General features: G+C 32.4%; 1 protein-coding gene across 1 annotated transcript in view; it reads left to right on the top strand.

Moving 5' to 3' along the window:
- The window catches only part of LOC139485209 (fibrillin-3-like), a 68,399-nt gene that overhangs the window by 45,452 nt on the left and 3,394 nt on the right, over positions 1–19,553 (top strand). Inside the window, exons 10-21 of the mRNA XM_071269486.1 lie at positions 2,531–2,650; positions 5,160–5,285; positions 8,240–8,395; positions 9,286–9,405; positions 10,256–10,378; positions 11,484–11,603; positions 12,180–12,308; positions 12,671–12,796; positions 15,436–15,558; positions 15,948–16,103; positions 16,764–16,889; positions 18,420–18,542. Of these exons, the coding sequence (XP_071125587.1) occupies positions 2,531–2,650; positions 5,160–5,285; positions 8,240–8,395; positions 9,286–9,405; positions 10,256–10,378; positions 11,484–11,603; positions 12,180–12,308; positions 12,671–12,796; positions 15,436–15,558; positions 15,948–16,103; positions 16,764–16,889; positions 18,420–18,542 (1,548 nt within the window). The remainder of the gene's footprint in view (positions 1–2,530; positions 2,651–5,159; positions 5,286–8,239; positions 8,396–9,285; positions 9,406–10,255; positions 10,379–11,483; positions 11,604–12,179; positions 12,309–12,670; positions 12,797–15,435; positions 15,559–15,947; positions 16,104–16,763; positions 16,890–18,419; positions 18,543–19,553) is intronic.

Below are 19,553 nucleotides of genomic sequence, written 5' to 3' on the forward strand. Positions count from 1 at the left end.
ATTATTTCTTTACAGACACATATTCTTTGTATTTATGTCCCTCGTGATCCCTGTCATATAACATAAGATCAGTAAGCCGACGTTTACGGAAGTGATTGTTTTGTGCAATGTGACGCTCTTCTTTAATAATTCAAGAATAACTACCTAGATTGAATCTTAAAGGGTTCTAATTGATAGAGTCGACATACACCAACAGGTTATCAATTCTTTGATATTAATTTGAGGAAGTTAAATTATGTTAGATCACGTTACTAAACCGCAGAATGGATATTTCTTGTTTAATTAATACGAAAGGTTTCATAATCTCTTGTCATTGAGTTTAAACGGACATTTGTTACAATTAAGATAAAAAGCCAAACATTTACAAAAAATAAACGTGGAATGATTGAAAAGAAATAATATCAACCTTCCTTTTGTTTCTTGGACTAGTAGATCTCCAAAAAGAAATATCTACTCATAACACAGACTCTACATTATCAGGTTTTAACACGCCTGGATCCTATGAAAGAGTATAACAACAATACTAAAGTCCTAGCTAAATTCCACCTGGATCCTATGAAAGAGTATAACAACAATACTAAAGTCCTAGCTAAATTCCACCTGGATCCTATGAAAGAGTATAACAACAATACTAAAGTCCAAGCTAAATTCAAATGGAGAATATCATAAAAACTAAGAAAATCTCTCACCACAAATCAATGGAACAAGAGAAACACAACTACCATATTCCTGACTTGGAACAGGACTTTCTCAGAGGTTAAAATTGAGAATGGAAATGGGGAATGTGTCAAAGAGACAACCCGACCATAGAAAAAACAACAACAGAAGGTCACCAACAGGTCTTCAATGTAGCGAGAAATTGCCGCACACGGAGGCGTCCTTCAGCGGGCCCCTAAACAAATATATACTAGTTCAGTGATAATGAACGCCATACTAATTTCCAAATTGTACACAAGAAACTAAGATTAAAATAATACAAGACTAACAAAGGCCAGAGGCTCCTGACTTGGGACAGAAATGCGGTGGGGTTAAACATGTTTATGAGATTTGTTGATTCAATGTCTGTCATAATCGTTTTTTGTTAATTGTACTGTATAAAGGGATCCCTTAGTTTCCTTGTTTGTGATGTTTTACATCTTTGATATCAGATCCTTTATTTATTGACTATAGGGTATGAGTTTTCTTAATGTAAAGACCGAACAGAGACCTAAAATTTCTTTTATTTTCGTCATTTGACCTCTGGTGAATAGTTGTTTAATCTATGAAAATAAGAATACAGAGTGTATGTAATTGTCCAAAAAACTAAGGTAACAGATTTTTCAGTTGAATTGCTGTAACATATAAAACTCAATACTGAACAATCGAACACAAAAACAGGGGGTGATCTTCTGTGACCGGGAAAGGTCAGCCGATCCTGTTTACATACTGACAACTGTTGTTTTCTTCAAAGCCATATCACTGATTAACTTTTAAAGTATAACTATGATAAATATAATTTGACAAAGATCTTCTGATGAGCAATTGTAAATCTTTGAACATACGTATATATGAGACACCAGCCCAATAACAAAAAATAACAAACTTATCTATATTGAGGTCTTAAACAATGAACAAACGAAAACCTAATTTCCAGGAATGCTATCGACAAGTTGTTAAAGTATTTAAAAATTTAAAGGTGTCAAACTGTCTGACAAAGGCATACCATCAATTCTGAATTTTCAATCAACTAAAACCTATGTGTACTTGGATAACATTTTTTCAATTTATCTTCTGAAAGTAGTTTTATTCTTTTTATTTCATTTAAAAATCTTACATAATGTTTTCCTGCTAGTAATGTGATAAGGCTTTTTTCCGTTTATATATAGCTCATACGAAATGTGGGAAGTCTACATTGCACGTAAATATAAAAAAGCCTTGGTCCATAATAGTTTTATAATATTTCTTATAAAGAACAATTCAAAGCATAAAACTAATCTGCCATTTTTTTTGTTTATACGTTGTATTCCCATATTACCTTCTGCTAGGCTGTATTTATACACTAACGCAAATGTCGTTCTAACAAATAATAGTAAATAAATGCTCTCTGTTATTCATTACATAGAAAGTAAAATATTGAACTCCGAGGAAAATTCAAAAAGGAAAGTCACTAATCAAATGGCAAAATCAAAAGCTCAATCACATCAAACGAATGAATAACAACTGTCATATTCCTGGAATGGTACAGGTAATTTCTTATGTAGAAAATGGTGGATTGAAACTGGTTTTAATACTAGCTAAATCACTCACTTGTATGACAATGGTATCAAATTCCATTATATTGACAACGATGCATGAACAAAACAAACAGACACAAGAGGTAAATATGTTAAAAAGGGACACAGCAGTCCAAAGTGTGATACCATCTTAGTCACTATAAAGACAAACAAATGTAACAAAGAAGCACAAAAAGGCATACATCAAATTTAACATTCTACTTTTGCTTTTTTATTATACGATATTATTTATCTAAGACTATTTCTTTGATTCCCAGATACAAATGAATGTAAAGATAATAATGGCGGATGTGAAGATGAGTGTGTGAATACCATAGGGTCATTCTACTGTGTGTGTAACCATCCCGGACTACAGGATGACAACGGAACATGTATTGGTATGGTATTATAAAACAATATAAATGAAGGCAATAGTAGTTTACAGGTGTTTAAATATCATTGATAAAAAAAAAAATTGATTGTTTAAAAGTAACAGTCCTGAGAGCTGAGTCAAACCATTCATATTTTTCTAAAGAAAGATGAGTCAGTAAAGTATTGTCATTGTGACCTAGATATCCCATTCAAACGAAAAAAAGTAGATAAAAGAGGTATGAGTACTTAAGACATTTTCCTCAGGAACTTGCATATTACAAAAACAAATAAAACCATAAGTCGTCTCCGATGTTCAAATCTCGAAAATCGATTTCAAACGTACAAACCTATATTTAATACCCTAGTCCCACTAGGCCACGATCGCACTACGATCTGTGAAAAAAATGCAAATTTTGATGATCGTGGTACGATCGTGTAGGTCGCAGTAAGGTCGTACCACGGTCGTGGTGAGGTCTTCAGGATCGTGAAGAGCGTGGCCAACTTTGAACATGTTCAAAACAATCGTGGTGCGGTCGTGGCGAAATAAGGTCGTAGTAGAAGCGTAGTGAGAGCGCACTAAGATCGTAGTAAGATCGCAAAGGTCGCTGTACAATCGTAGCGTGAGCGTAGCGAAAGCGTGATTCTATTCGGAGATATTGCGCTACGATCTTACAGCGACGTTATCACGACTTTACTACGACCATCACGTTCTCACCGCGATCCAATTACGCTTCCATTACGACTTTACCACGCTGTTCACGACCATAGTACGATTCTAGCACGTCTTTGCCGTCCTCATCACGCTCTTCTCACGACCTTACTACGTTCACACTACGACCATCATTTTTATTGTAATTTTTACATAAAATATATTAAAACAAACTCCCTAGATTTTGTTTGTCTGAATGTATTTATCCATTTGCTCTAACGGCTCAACCATGCTTCTCGTTTTTAAATAGATTAGACCGTTGGTTTTTCCCGTTTAAATGGTTTAACATTAGTATTTTTGTGGGCCCTTTATAGCGTGCTGTTCAGTGTGAGCCAGGGCTCCGTATTGAAGGCCGTACCTTGGCCTATAATGGTTTACTTTTATATATTTTACGTTGATGGAAAGTTGTCTCATTGTCACCCATACCACATCTTCCTATATATATTGACACATCTGTGTCATCTCTGCTATCGTTCACTAAAATATCGTCATTTGAGCTTTATGGACCAGCAATAGGTTGTAATTCAGGTTTGATTGGTCGTTCCGACATCTCTTGATGACAAGTAATATACTACTTATGTGTATAGTATCAGTTTAATTGAAGTCTGGAGCTGGCGTGTCAGTTAACTGCTAGTAGTCTGTTGTTATTTATGTATTATTGTCATTTTGTTTATTTTCTTTAGTCACATTTTCTGACATCGGACTCGGATTTCTCTTAAACTGAATTTTAATGTGCGTATTGTTATGCGTTTACTTTCCTTCGTTGGCTAGAGGTATAGGGGGAGGGTTGAGATCTCAAAAACATGTTTAACCCCACTATTTTTGCGCCTGTTCCAAGTCAGGAGACTCTGGCCTTTGTTAGTCTTGTACTATTTTTAATTTTAGTTTCTTGTGTACTTTTTGGAGTTTAGTATGGCGTTCATATTTTGCTCCCTCTTCCTCTACATCAACCCCTACCACCTCGCCCACGTGTTCTAGTAGATTTTGGTGGCATGACTTATTGTTTGCGTGAAATCGCCGTTTTAATCAGAAATAGAAGGAACGGGACTATATTGATATGAAACACGATATTGACGGTATTGCTGAGAACGTAGTAAGATCGTGGTATGAACGTAGTATAATCGTGGTAAGAACGTGCTATAATCGCAGTAAGATCGTGTTGCAATCGGATAACTCGTGGTATGGTCGTAGTGAGAACGTGAAGAGCGTAGAAAGATCTTTATAAGCGTAGTGAGGTCGTAGAATAAGCGCAGTGAGAAAGTGGTTTAATCGTAGCGGGATCGTTGTAGAAGCGTAATTAGGACGTAGAAGCATCGTGAAAGCAACGAAAATTAACATTTTCATGCCGCTCATACCGCGACCTCACCCCGATCTAAATTTATTTTAGCTCGCGCTGAGCGTGGTGCGATCGTGGTCTAGTGGGACTGGGGCTTTAACAAGATAAAATTCTGGAAATTGCATCAACTCCAAACTCCGTGCGCTGAACAAGTCTTGGAGGCACTTTAATAACTTTTATCTTGACATCTTTTTATTTCTCAAGATATTTATATGAGTTATTTAAGATCAATTAACTTTATTTTCCTTTCAGATTTTATTCTAATTTTCTAAGTAGTTTAACTTACATAAGAGAGATAACTGTAATTTCAAAATTTTGCATTCATTGGTTACCGATATGTCTGTTTCTGTTATTCTGTTATTTTCCTCTTACATGTGATATATTGCCCTCAGTTTTGGTGTGTGACCAGGATTTGTTCTCGATTATTTCATTTATGACTAATGAACAACGGTATGATACTCTTGCCTTTAATATAAGTATTGTTTTGTAGATATAAATGAGTGCGAGGTAGACACTGATGGGTGTGAGGATATTTGCATTAACTCCAAGGGATCATACCACTGTTTTTGTGAAAAGTATGGTTACATTATTCACAGCAATGGTCGGAATTGTACAAGTAAGCATATAATAATTAACTTTTGACACGTTCATTGCGATGTGCAATACATCTTTTATGTTACATGCTATCTGAGCTGTGATGGAACCAATGAAGGTATTAGTATATAAATTATAATTTATTTCTACCGACTTATTTCTATTGGTAAAGTAAAGTAATTGTTCTTTTAATCTATCTTTTTTTTTATATAAAAGTGTCAGTTTGTTTCTGTTTACAATTGATTAGCTATTGGTCTTTATTCATACCTTATTCTATTTGATTCTGTTACTTCTCTTGGTGTTAATGTTAAGTTCTGTCTTATATTATCAGCTATCAATAGAAACACAGGGAATGAGAGTTATGGAATAACCGTTTCACAAATGATATCGGATATGTTCATAAAGTCGTAACTTCAATCCCCTTCTCTTTCATGAATGTGACCTACCGAATTAGACTATTTACCGGATTTGTTATAACATAAGCAACACGACGGGTGCCACATGTGGAGCAGGATCTGCTTACCCTTCCGGAGCACCTGAGACCACCCCTAGTTTTTGGTGGGGTTCGTGTTGCTTATTCTTTAATTTTTCTATGTTGTGTCATGTGATCTATTGTTTGTCTGTTCGTCTTTTTCATTTTTAGCCAGGCGTTGTCAGTTTATTTTCAATTTATGAGTTTGACTGTCCCTCTGGTATCTTTCGTCCCTCTTTTACTCAATGGCTTTATTTTTTGTAAACATTGTAACAATTCAAACACTAATTTTAATTATATTCTTGTAAACTGCGTGTTGAATGCGAAATATGTGCAAAACATTAATGAATTAAAACAGGTCTAAATAGAATAAAAAAAGACAAAAAAGAAACAATATATAAAATAGAAGGAATTTTGAGCAGATTAGATATAAGGTAAAGACGCTATTGGAAATAATAACTAAATAAAAAATAATTGCCTATTATAATTATCAACCGTCCGCTCCTCATTCAGAACCTTACGCAAACGATCATTTAGTGCTTACCAAACTTTATTTTTATTTGAACCACAATATAGACATCATAAATAAAGATGCAGTGTATGATTATCGGATCATATTAGCGTGTGACATAATGAACAAAGGACCAGGTTCATTTTAGGAGAATAAAGTTAAATCACAAAAATAAATTAAAACTCCGAATAAATTTCAAAACGGAAAGTACCTAATCAAATGGCAAAATCAAAAGCTCAAACACTTCAAACGAAAACACACAACTGTAATATTCCTGGCTAGGTCAGGTATTTTCTGATTTAGAAAATATAGCCTTTATCATAAAATTTCCAAATTGCCATGATTTTGTTTGATTAACATATCTCTTCGTTTAATAGGAATTAAAGTCAGGTCATTTTGAAAATATTTAAAAACGATCATTTTGTGCATTTTCGAAAACTAAGAACTTGAGGAAATTGTTGGTTCCAACTTAGGATTCAAATTTTCTCCAGCTAAAAGTTGCCAATGACATATCTAATCCTTAGACACAAAAACGTTTTTCATTTAGGGTGGCAGTCAAAGCAAATAATGTTAAAAAAAACAACTGTTAAAGCTGACACAACACAAATAATGCATACCTGATGGTGATTTCTTCGCCATTTTAATTGTGATGAGCAAAAAAGTTATTTCGTATTATTGTTATATAACCTTGTTCGTATGTGACATTTGTAGTATTTTTGGCCTGATTAAAAAAACACTGAATCCAATTTTGAGCCGTCGTGAACTTACTACTTTGCAGTTTTTGTTACTAAAGTGTAAAATAACAAAGACATTGAACTCCGAGAAAAATTCAAAACGGAAAGTCCCTAATCCAATGGCAAAATTACATTTTACATACGTTTTACAATTGTTTTTTTTTCAAAAGTTTATGTCTTCAAAGATCCTTTATATGAGTTGAACGTTCGAACATCATGATATGCAATGTTTAGTTTTTGAAATCTAAGTTGGATAAAATCGAAAACAAATTCATAACGGGACATAAGATCGAGTTGCTTACATAAAAGAATGAGGATGGAACAATATAAGGAATTACTGTACCATCGATGACCGGCACAATAAGACACAGACGATGTTTAATTTTTACATTAAGGACGTCTGTGGCATATTTTATGTAAATGTGCAGAAATGCTCTTGAACAGATATAAAAAATGTACTCGTATCGAATGAAGTGGGAATCTTTATGTTAAGTTATCTTACAAATATCATAGACGTGTCTTTATAGGAAGTGAAATCGACTAAATACGAATTTTACTGTAAGTCAATAAAATTAACGGTATCAATTTTCTTGCACCAGATGCGCATTTCGACAATACATGTCTCTTCAGTGATGCTCGTGGCCAAAATATTTGAAATCCAAAGCTTATATAAAAGATGAAGAGCTATAATCCAAAAGGTCCAAAAAGTATAGCCAAATCCGTGAAAGGAATCAGAGCTTTGCATGAGGGAGATACATTCCTTAATTCCTCAAGTTACAGTACAACAAATTAAGCAATAAACAATTATAAATAACTCACATATTTCCGCTAAATTGTCTACCAGAATTCTTTTTTTAAGCCCCATTTATGAGCATTATGTTTTCTGGTCTGTGCGTCCGTTCGTCCTTCCGTCCGCCCGTTCGTCCGTCTGTCATGCTTCAGGTTAAAGTATTTGGTTGAGGTACATGTAGTTATTGTTGAGGTTGAAGTCTAATCAACTTAAACTTAGTAGACATGTTCCCTATGATATGATCTTTCTAATTTTAATGCCAAACAAGAGATTACCCCCCCCCCCCCCCCCCCAATTTCACGGTCCACTGAACATAGAAAATGGTAGTGCGGATGGGGCATCCGTGTACTATGGACATATTCTTGCTGTATATATATTATAGTGTTTTCATTAAAAATGTTTGAACTTCCTAGTTTCATCATGGTTAAGTCGAATGTAGAGGTTGTAACTTTTGTATTCTTGTATTCAGCATGCAAGCCAACAGAATATATGATTGACGAAAAGAAACTGTGCGTGCCCTGTCATCCAAATTCACATGCAAAGGATTTCAATTCTAGTTCATACTCTGATTGTGAATGTAACAAAGGATTTGTCGGAAGCCCACTTGATATTGTTCTCTGTGAAGGTAAGTGAAACATATAAGCATCTAATCGATAACAGAGTGGATTCCGGAAAAAGTTATTTAAATAAAGGAAAGAAAAAACACAGATAGGTATGTGTGTTTACAATGGTTTCGTAAATATATTTGTGAAATTAATCATATTATACTAATATTATGAATAAGTTATATCTTACCAAATAGTGCTTCCCTAAACTATTAGGTAATTAATTTAACATGAGGGATACTTAGCTATAAGCTGCAAATATGCAATTAAAATATTGTTACATTAAAAAAATAATTGTCAAGTATTCAGCAATTTGGTATTGTTATAATTTCACAAAACTTTATCTTTGTAGATATTTAGTATAAACAGTTTATCTTTGTAGATATTTAGTATAAACAGTTTATCTTTGTAGATATTTAGTATAAACAGTTTAGTATTTTTTAAAAGAACTGAGATTTGAATATCTCTTTCTAAGATGGTGAGAGAAAAAAATGAGGCCCCTCATGGGGGGGTCCTAGTAATCACATAATCACCATTTTTTTGCTAATATAATCACATAATCATTAAATATTTGCTTATCTTTAGTAATCAAATAATCATAAACTAAAAATACAGTCCTAGGTAATCAAATAATCATGAAATATTTGGCTTAATAAACAAATAATCATTAAAAAAACGGCCAAGTAATCACATAATCAAAAACCCCATGAGGGCCCTCAAAAATCGATGAGCTCACCCATTGCAAAAGATATAGAAACAAATACGTGTCAGTTTTAACTTTGAAAAGAGCCATTGGAAGATTTGATATATAACAAAAGACTATTGATAAAGTCAAATATAGATCAAAACATTAATAATGGGAAATATAATTAAATATTTTGACACAAACGTACATGTTAGAATCTTTCAGACATAGATGAATGTGCTACTGGCGAATTAGTATGTGAATATGGATGTGAAAATACTGCCGGTAGTGCCCACTGCATTTGTCCGGACGGATATTCGGTGCACAATGTCTCAGCTTGTATAGGTAATTTTATATAATCAGAGCATGTGTAGAATATATGAATTCGCAGCTATATCTGTCCAGAATGCGGACACATTATATCCGATGATTCGTGTAGAAAAAGTGACCATGTTAAAATATTTTTGTCTTTTTTATGACTACAATATACATTTATATTAAAACTATTAAAATTGAAAAAAATGTCCGATAACTATATAGTTCATGATTTTGTATTCGATACTCGATCCTCCCCTACTACACAGCTTTAAAATCATGGTTCAGGTGACTAGAATATTACTATCCAGTGAATAATACATAGCTAAAACGGTGATAATGTTGGTCAAACTAGTTTTGGGATTACAATTTATCCTAAAGACAAAAATAGGCACAAACACGTCTTGCGAATTCGCTCAATCTTACTGTCACAATTTGAAAACGGTCATAATCGGTAAAATTACAAGTCCGACGATTTTTGTAGTATGTATTGATCTATGCTGCGATTGAATGTTGACAAACAGTCGATATATATTGTATCGGTCAACCGATTTGTAATGGTGACATGTGTTCCGCTTCGATTTTATTCATTTCGAGCTAACTAATCAATTAAGTTATGTGTAAACGTCATAGAAAGTGAAGCGTATTCATACATTAACTTCCTTTCTTCATTTTATATATTGTGACACACATATATATTCACGATTTTCATGGTGGACCGTATTGTAAAAAATGAAAGATTACTTTTAACAAATATTCATATTAAGCTTTACAAAATGGTAACAGATTAAGCCTTTTTCTAAATTCTATAAGCTAATTTCCATGAACATGTTAAAACCCTGGTATGATAAATTTTAAATATCTATACTATTGTTTCAAGACACTAACGAATGTGCAGAAAATGGGACTATATGTGGTGGATTATGTCGAAATTTCGATGGTTACTACGAGTGCCTTTGTGATGTGGGATACAGGATGGCTAACGATAGCTACACATGTGATGGTAAATACATTTATACATCAATAGTTTCACTTCAGAAATAGCATTTATCTGCGGGTATGTGTAATGACATTTGCTGGAATAAAACTATAAAACGAAATATTGCATTTCTTCATACAGATGCCTTCGCAAGTTTTTTGGTGTTTAATTTGCTGAATAACAGTTATAACTGCTCTTTAATTACTGTATCCAAATCTTCGACATTTGTATATGTTGAACTAGAGATACACTGAAGAGACAATATTGTTGAAATACACATCTGATGACGTAAAACTGGTACAGTTTAATGGTAATACTTCCATTGGGTCAATATCATAATGGTGGACATATAGATTGCGGAGGGTTTCACTAGTTCAGTAGCTCAGTACTTCTTATACCTACAAGAACAATACGAATTCTTCAAATTTGATGTTACACAAAACAAAACAAAAAACAGAAGTTATAAAAAGGCCAATCAAATATCATAAATCGAAGATAAACCGACAACATAGCAGCAAAAAAAAAAAACCCAATTAATCACATCACAAACAACATTGTGAAAAAAAACCACTGAGCCACACGAACCCACGATAAACCGGGGGTTGATTTCAGTCCTGTGGACTGATAACAGATCATCTTCTTGATGTGGCTCTCGTTATGTTGTCAATGGCATTTAAAAAAAGAGTGATTCTCAATTGACTATTCCGCAATCGCGGAAAGAAGAATATGGTTGTAATTATTACAAATACAATGCATCTATGTTTTTTGTTTCACAAAAATTCAATAAAAGTTTATAAATACACCACACTACCACATAAACAAGTCAAAATTAATCTGAAGGACAGTATAAGCTACACCCATAAGTTTGGTAGCAAATAATTAGTAATGTACATTTAATCACCAACTAGAGTGTTGTCCTTTTTGTAGTTGTTGATAAATTTGTATATCTTTTACTACGAAATTTTCCGATAGAGTAAATATGACTATAACCATCAATCATAAGGAATTCGTCATCAAAATTAGTGTGCCGACATGCAAGCCGATGAAGGCACAAGAACATATAATTATTGAATGATCGTGATACTTTCTTTAACAATGGTTATTGCATATCTTTCTTTTGTAATTGTAGATATAGACGAATGTTCTGAAGGCTATAATTGTTCACATCGCTGCATCAATACTATTGGGGGTGTCCAGTGTAGTTGTTATGAAGGATATGATTTTGTCTCTGACAATACTAGTTGTACCGGTAAGATTATATTTTCATATGTTAAATCGGAATTAAGAATTTTAGTATTCGTATAATTATATTATATTCCTATCATTTTTCAGGATATTCCGTTTGATATAAGATTAAAAAAAGTGTTTAAAGTGACAAGATGAAAGTTTACACTGTGGTGTCCTGGGCACAGTAAAAAAGCTCTTTTAATGTGCGAAAATGGAAACAAAGTATAAAATAAAAAAAATCAGTATATTCTGTTTTGTAGAAGAATAATAAAAGTTTAAAGTTACAAGAGAAATGTTTGCATTGTGGTGTCCTGGACACAGTAAAGTATTTTTAATGTGCGAAAATAGAAACAAAGTTTATAAAAAAAAACTAAGCGGAATGTTACTTAGTTAGAATGTGTCAATGTGCCATTTATATTTTACAAATCGATATAAACTGCTGACATTATTGCATAAAAGGAAATACAACGATACGACAAACATGTAAACAAACTGCATAGAAAGACTAAGCGATAGGGATCCCATTTAGGAGTGCTATCTAGACAGAGGCATATTTTGAACAATACGTTTATAACGATAAAAATGCTTTACCATTTAGATATTAACGAATGTGAAATGGAAGAAGGAATGAAATGTGAAGGTCAATGTATAAATCTTGAAGGATCTTTTAAATGTGAATGTTCTAGCCCTGGTTTAAAGCTCTCATGGGATGGTGTATCTTGTTCTGGTGAGCTATTTTATCTTGAAATAGAAATTTTACGTCGAATTACTTTTTAAAAAATGTAGTTCTTCGATTCTACGAATTTTGAACAGAATAATTTTGTTTTTAAGATTTTGAAAAGAAGTTCAATTAAATGACACTGTAACATACAATTATTTAAAAATGCATTCTCTACAAATGACTTCTACTACAGAAAATTTTTTGGCAATCGTACTATAAAGAACAATATTTACTTTTACAAATTATGACTTGGATGGAGAGTTGTCTCAATGGCACTCATATCAGATCTTCTTATAAATATGAATGGTTATTTTTGGAACTGAACATCAGCCCTATTCTTTATCTAAAAATCAAAGCTTTAATTATAGATGTAAATGAATGTCAGGAAGGTGTCAATTTCTGTGATGATATTTGTATCAATACACATGGATCGTATGATTGTAAGTGTGACATGACAGGATATGTCCTTGCATCAGATGGTAGAGGATGTGAAGGTATGTTGAATACTGTCGATTCTTTTATTAAGTGGGTACCAATTTTCGTGGATTGAGGAAAACTAGCATTTTCGTGAGTATCTAATACTGGGGCTACCAAGTCAGGAATATGAGAGTAGTTGTCCATGCGTTTGATGTGTTTGAGCTTTTGATTTTGACATTTGATTAGGGACTTTCCATTTGGAATTTTCCTCGGAGTTCAGTATTATTGTGATTTTACTTTTGTGATATGAACAATTTCAATTTATTGAACATTTAAAATCGTTATTACCCTGTACCCGTGAAATCTACGATAATTGATATTCAATGAATAATAACAAATTATTAGTATAAATTTAAGGAGGCAATCAAAACCGTTTGTCAAAGAAAGGACACAGATAACTCAATTTAAAAAAAACAAATCAAAACAAATCTAGGGTTGAACTCAGATGTTGCTTAATAGCTAAGCAGTTCCTGGTTTACTTGTGCCATCTGTCGTTTTTCATTTAACTTAAAAAAATCGGATATTATTCAGTTATATGATAAAGGAGAAAATTATGACTTACTCATTTATATGTCTACAACAAATGGAACACATTTGAGCTCATCTGTGACACAGATATGTTAAAGCGATAAATAAAGGCAACAGTAGTATACCGCTGTTCAATAGTAAAAGAAAAAAACAATCACAATGAAGTGAAATACGGCTATATGACATCGGTCTTTCAATGAAGAACCATGTGATTTTATCGCACCGCGGGTAAATTATCACGTTGTGATTGGTTAAACGCTGTCACGTGGTAGGAGGTTGGTATATTTCATAAGGATTCATGACGTTCTGTTAATGGTGACGTCATCTATTGATGTTGTTGTATTTATTGTTTCTTATTCTACTAAACGCAGCAGACTCGGTCTATCGCCTCACCCCCTAAAGATTTTACTAACCCTCTAATTATACGTGGTAGGTCAGTAGCAAACCATATAACCTATAGTAGAAGTCCTTGTAAGCAACCCAAATCTCTCAAAGAAATCAAGAAATGACAATTTAGCCCTCAAATGTTGCTATAACACGGAAATATACACTAAACATGCAGTTACTGTTGGAACATTGTTTCATAAATGGTAAACATGTATGACTCATCTTTCAAGACAGACTACTGGTAAGTCATCAGGTTTTTTTTTGTTTTTTCAACTGTATGGCTTATAAAACGGTTTTGAGTTAAGAGTCGCCAACCGCAATATCCGACTTTGAATCCAATTTTTGAAATATGGATAAGGTTAATACATTGAGGCGATTGAGGTTAACCGAAGTTCAAATCTCATAAATTAACTGAGTGAAGAAAAATCAATGAAATAAACAAAAATTTGAACATGAATTAGAAAAAGAGAGAATATCTCATTGAAACCGCTAGTATTATTACACAGATGTAGGAAAATCTGAATCGCTATATATACAAACCTTTTGGGAAGAGCATGTTTTGATAGCTTTTATTAATTTTCAAGGTATATTTACCTTATATTATAAATCCCATTTTAAGAAGTTATTGGAAATGCACCGACAAATTAAAACTCATTACCTTTTTCCGTAATTGACTCCATTGTAATTCGGGTTAACTTAACTTTACTTTACTTCTAGTCTGTCTGTGGTTTAATCAGTTCTTCGACGTTTGTATTTAGTTTTGGACTTCCGAATAGTTTGTCACTCGAGCATCACTGAAAAGATTTCATTTATTTTTTTGTGTTTTAACGCCACTTTTAAGCACCGCTTTTGTGCTATTTCGTGGCGGCCAGTTTTTATTGGTAGAGAAAGCCGGCGTGCCCGATGAAAACAACCAACCTTCGATAGGATAACTTGCAGTCCTAGTCAATCAAGGTTGGAGTCGAGTGCACCCGTACGAGCAGGATTCGATTTCACAACTTCAGTGTTGACTGGCTTCACTGAAAAGACGATAATCGTCTGATGCAGTTCAATTTACCGTTAATGCTATTCCATTTGTTTTATTTTTGTAGATTTCAATTAATGTGGCTTTAATATGTCGCTGCGATGAATGTAGGCTCACTACGTTATTTTTCATCCGTTGGCTGATAAAGTAGAGTGTTTAGTTTTACGTAATTGGCCCTTTCTAAAATTTACTTTGAGAATCGATATATTTGTCAAAACGTTTTCCTTGAATTTGTAGCTGAATGACAATATTTAGATTTACATGCAACTTATTTCGAATTTGCTTAGGAATGTTCTTTTTATATCATATAATATATGCATGTTTTGTATAATACTGTAAATTTGTCAAAATCTGCCAAAATATGTGTTATGTTGGTTTCATAATTTGGTGATTTGTTTAAAAATAAGCCATTAAATAGAAGGAACTTTAAACTACACACATGATATGAAACATGAATTAAAGATAAGACTTAAAATGGCCCTGGTGTGACATACATTGAGAGAGAGTTGCCAATTACCAATTAAACATGATAATTCAAACCTTCATATGAAAACCATTCATCCTTAACTGCTTTCTTTTTAGTATAACGTTCTTATATAGTACATTAAATTTTAGTTTGGAAATACATGTATATTATGCTATTTTGATTTTGATAGGTTAACTTAAATAAGAACCTTTTAATTAGATTCATTTCATTTTCTTAATTTTTTTTTACAGATTTCAATGAATGTTTATCGCCAATAACAAATGATTGTCAACAAATATGTAATAATTATGAGAGTTCTTACAATTGTTCCTGTCCACCTGGATATATACAGACCAGTGATACAAATTGTGAAGGTTATTTTTTTTTCTTTATTTGTAAACAATATTAAAACACAAATTGTTACAAAGCTAGTGCTACATATTTTAATGTATGCTGAGAACCGAAAACAACCATACACATCGGGAACAATTCAAAAACACAACACGAATACAATTCAGGCATTCATATTTACTAAAACAACACTTTTTAGACATCAGAATTTACGAATTGCTCATTAAAACAGAGAATATTATACAATATCCCGAAAGGAGTGATTAATATGATCAACCGTTACGAAATTTGAAAAATATAATAGGTTTTTTTTTATGGTAGAATTTATCAAATGATAAAAGAAATAGGTAAGTTAATGTGAAATAATAAATATTAGATGTATATAAACACTGTCAGGTTTGATGTATTGCAGCCTGTCCAGTTGGTTCTTACCATGATGCAGAAAAAGATACATGTATTCGATGTCCAATATGGTCAACGACATCAGATAAAGGAACGCCCTCAATGGCTGGTTGTGACTGTATAGACGGTTACGTTGGAAATATCAGCATGGCAATTCCTTGTAAAGGTAAACTATATTTTAGGAGAGGTATCATATCAGTTATTATATAACGCCACACTCTGGACACTCAAGTACAGAGACTGTTAGTTGTGATGTCACAATCACGTCAAAGATCATTACTTATTGCAAAATTGAATATGAACCAAGAACTAACCGAAAAAAAGATACTCACATTTATATCTTTGCATAAAAACTCATCAAAGATACATTCACTTCTTGTAGACAAACGTGGTCGTGTAAGGTCTTGGCTCATTTCTATGTTTGTATTATCGAATTTAAAGGGATAAAAAAGGTTTCATATCATATCTTCTTTTTTTAACGGATCATTATAAATGACGTGTCCGCTTATGTCCACACTCAATTGACAACTCACAGAGTCAAATGTCAAACATCAAAGAACCTAAACAATGCTGAATATAACTGATGTAAATTGTTTTCAATCAAAGATAATTTGTGGAATGAATTTACTTAAAATTTTCAACAAAAAATTGGAATATTTGTCGCATTTTTCATTTGGAAAATATTTAAATTCATAACATCAAAAAGTGCTCAAATGCAGAGCTTAACTCGGCAAATTCAACTTTGGGAGTATTTATAAATTTAGAGTGTAATAATTGGAATTAAGAAAACAACAAAAGTCTTATACGTTATGATATCTGTTTAAAGACAAGAATGAGTGTGAAGAAGAAGACAATTTTGGATGTGAGCAGCAGTGTCAGAACATGGAAGGTTATGCTTATTGTAGCTGTCGACGAGGATATAACCTACATAAAAACAAGAAAAACTGCACAGGTTTGATTTATCTGAAAATGTACTAGAATTAGTATTCTTCTATTCTCAATCGATTTAAAGCATGTTGAATGTTTAGTTTATCATACGAATAAAATGAATATTATTTCCTGGAAAAATACATACATGAAACACATATCCACAAGTGAAAGTAAGAAGAAAGTATTATTAAAGTCATAGGAAACCTCAAATCAAAAAAAAATAATGCATATGTTTTTTTATAACTCAATGGATAGTTTTCATTATAAAACTTACGTATATATACTTTTTTCTGAAGAAAATTCTTTAATTTATTCATATTTAAAAGAAGTTTACTTTATCTTAATTGCTTCCTGGAATTCCCCCGACAAATTTTCCGTATGCAAAGTGAACCATCTCGTAAAAATCCGGTGATCACAATACGCATGGATGTCTTTAAAATAAACTATTATCTGAATTTACATGTTAAACACGTGCTCAATTTCCATGCTTTTTTGTTGATTTTTTCTCGATTGTTGACAAACAGGTGACAATCGTTTAACTTTGGCTTCAAAACACGAACTTTAATTACCTGCCATATTTTCACAACAACACTGACCGATTGAAAAAAACATTGACGATTATACGACATTTACACGAAAAAAATGATAAAATCGTGCACAGAAGACTAAGTTAATGATGTTTATATGCATTGGTTCAAGAATTGGAAGAACATTATTTTTCACCGGTCACTCGTTTCTTATGACTTTAAGTACAATTTAACAAATCAGGAAAGATAGTTGTCTTTTCCGTAGAGTTTACTAACCCACATTATAATAAATGCGATTGGAATATATAGAACTGCTTGACAAATGGAAAGTCAGCGATGTATCATTTTCATGTGACACTCAATATAAAGTGTTGTGGACCATCATTGACAGTATAATTTAAATTAATTTTGTAAATGGCATTTTAACGATAGTGAAAACTTAAAAAAGTTAAATTTTCAAATCTTATTTTAACGTGTAAAGATGGCTCCTTGCAGTATGATTCTTAAAATATCTCCTTATGTAAAAAGATAACTAGCAACAACCATATGATAATATTATTTATAAAGCTAACAAGTTAAGGAATCTTTTATTTTCACTTAATGGATTTGTTTAAAAGCTTCCATTTAACTATTGTTTAAATCACTGCTTCTTGCATACTTGGAATAAAAATCAACATCTTTCAGAATCAGACGATGGACTAACGTACTGATATTACTACTGATTAATAATTTTGAGATCTTGCAGTGATCTCAGTATAAACAATGTGGTGCTCTTTCTGTATCATTCACGTATATCCACATCTTCTCTCGATCCATAACAAACGTGGTATTATCTTATAATGATTTCAGTAAAAGCACACTAATTCATTATGTCATGTCTGGTTTAAATTCAACTGATATCTGTTTTTTTTACATTTGTAAACACTCATTCATATTTCCTTGATACCTTGAGATTATTTTGTACATTGAATTTTTCTAAATGTATATGTGTCTAAATATTATGTTTATTAATTTTAATATTTCAGATTTAGATGAATGTAAATATCAGAATCATTTCTGTGCAGATCTTTGTGAAAATTCAATTGGGTCTTACAGTTGTTCTTGTAGAAAAGGTTTTGAGCTGTATACAGATAGGAAATATTGTGTCGGTAGGTGGCTATAAAATTATTAGATTGACAATATTTATATATATGTATACAAGTCTAAATTGAAAACAAAGTTCAAACCTATGATTACGTTGGATAAACCCTCTGACTGCCATTGACGATTGCCAAATAAATTTATCACAAGATTTAACAAATAGATCTTTATATTAATTTAATACCAAACAGAAAACAGTAAACTTGCGGCAAAGATGGTAAACTACCAACATGAGGTGCTATTTTGTTTTACAATTAATGTCTCTTCAGTGATGTTAGGGATCGAAACAGTATTTGGAAGGCCATATAATTTACCCTCAATTTTAGATAGACTCTTGAATTTTAAAGAGTCGAAATAGGATGAACAGATTATATAGATCGGAGGAAAAATTTAACACAAGCCCAAACGAAACAAGTCTAAATTGAAAACAACATTCAAGCCTATGATTGCGTTGGATAAAAACCCCAAATTTGTGTAAAACAAATTTCGTTGTAGAGGGGTCTAAATAGCAAAAACATTTTCCAAAAGACCAAAAATGTGAAGAAAAAAAAAATTTGAACAAAAACGCATTTGACTAAAAGGTCGGACAACTGATGTTCTTAAACCCTGCTGACTGCCATTGACGATTGTCAAATAAATTTATTACAAGATTTAACAAATGGATCTTTATATTAATTTAATACCAAACAGAAAACATTAAACTTGCGGCAAAGATGGTAAACCACAAATATTTTAAAGTTTTAAAGAGTCGAAATATGATGAACGGATTTTATAAACCGGAGTGAACATATAATTCAAGCCCAAACGAAATAAGTATAAATTGAAAACAACGTGCAAACCTATGATTAGGGATCGAAACAGTATTTGGAAGGCCAAATAATTCATCTCAATTTAGAATAGACTCCTGAAATTTAAAGAGTCGAAATAGAATGAACAGATTATATAAACCGGAGAGTTTATAACTTTACATTTTTCAATGCAGTTAAGAGAGTACAGACAACCTAAGTGAGTTAACTCTT

This window comes from Mytilus edulis, chromosome 8 (genome assembly GCF_963676685.1).
Source record: "Mytilus edulis chromosome 8, xbMytEdul2.2, whole genome shotgun sequence".
NCBI classification, from domain to species: Eukaryota; Metazoa; Mollusca; class Bivalvia; order Mytilida; family Mytilidae; genus Mytilus; species Mytilus edulis.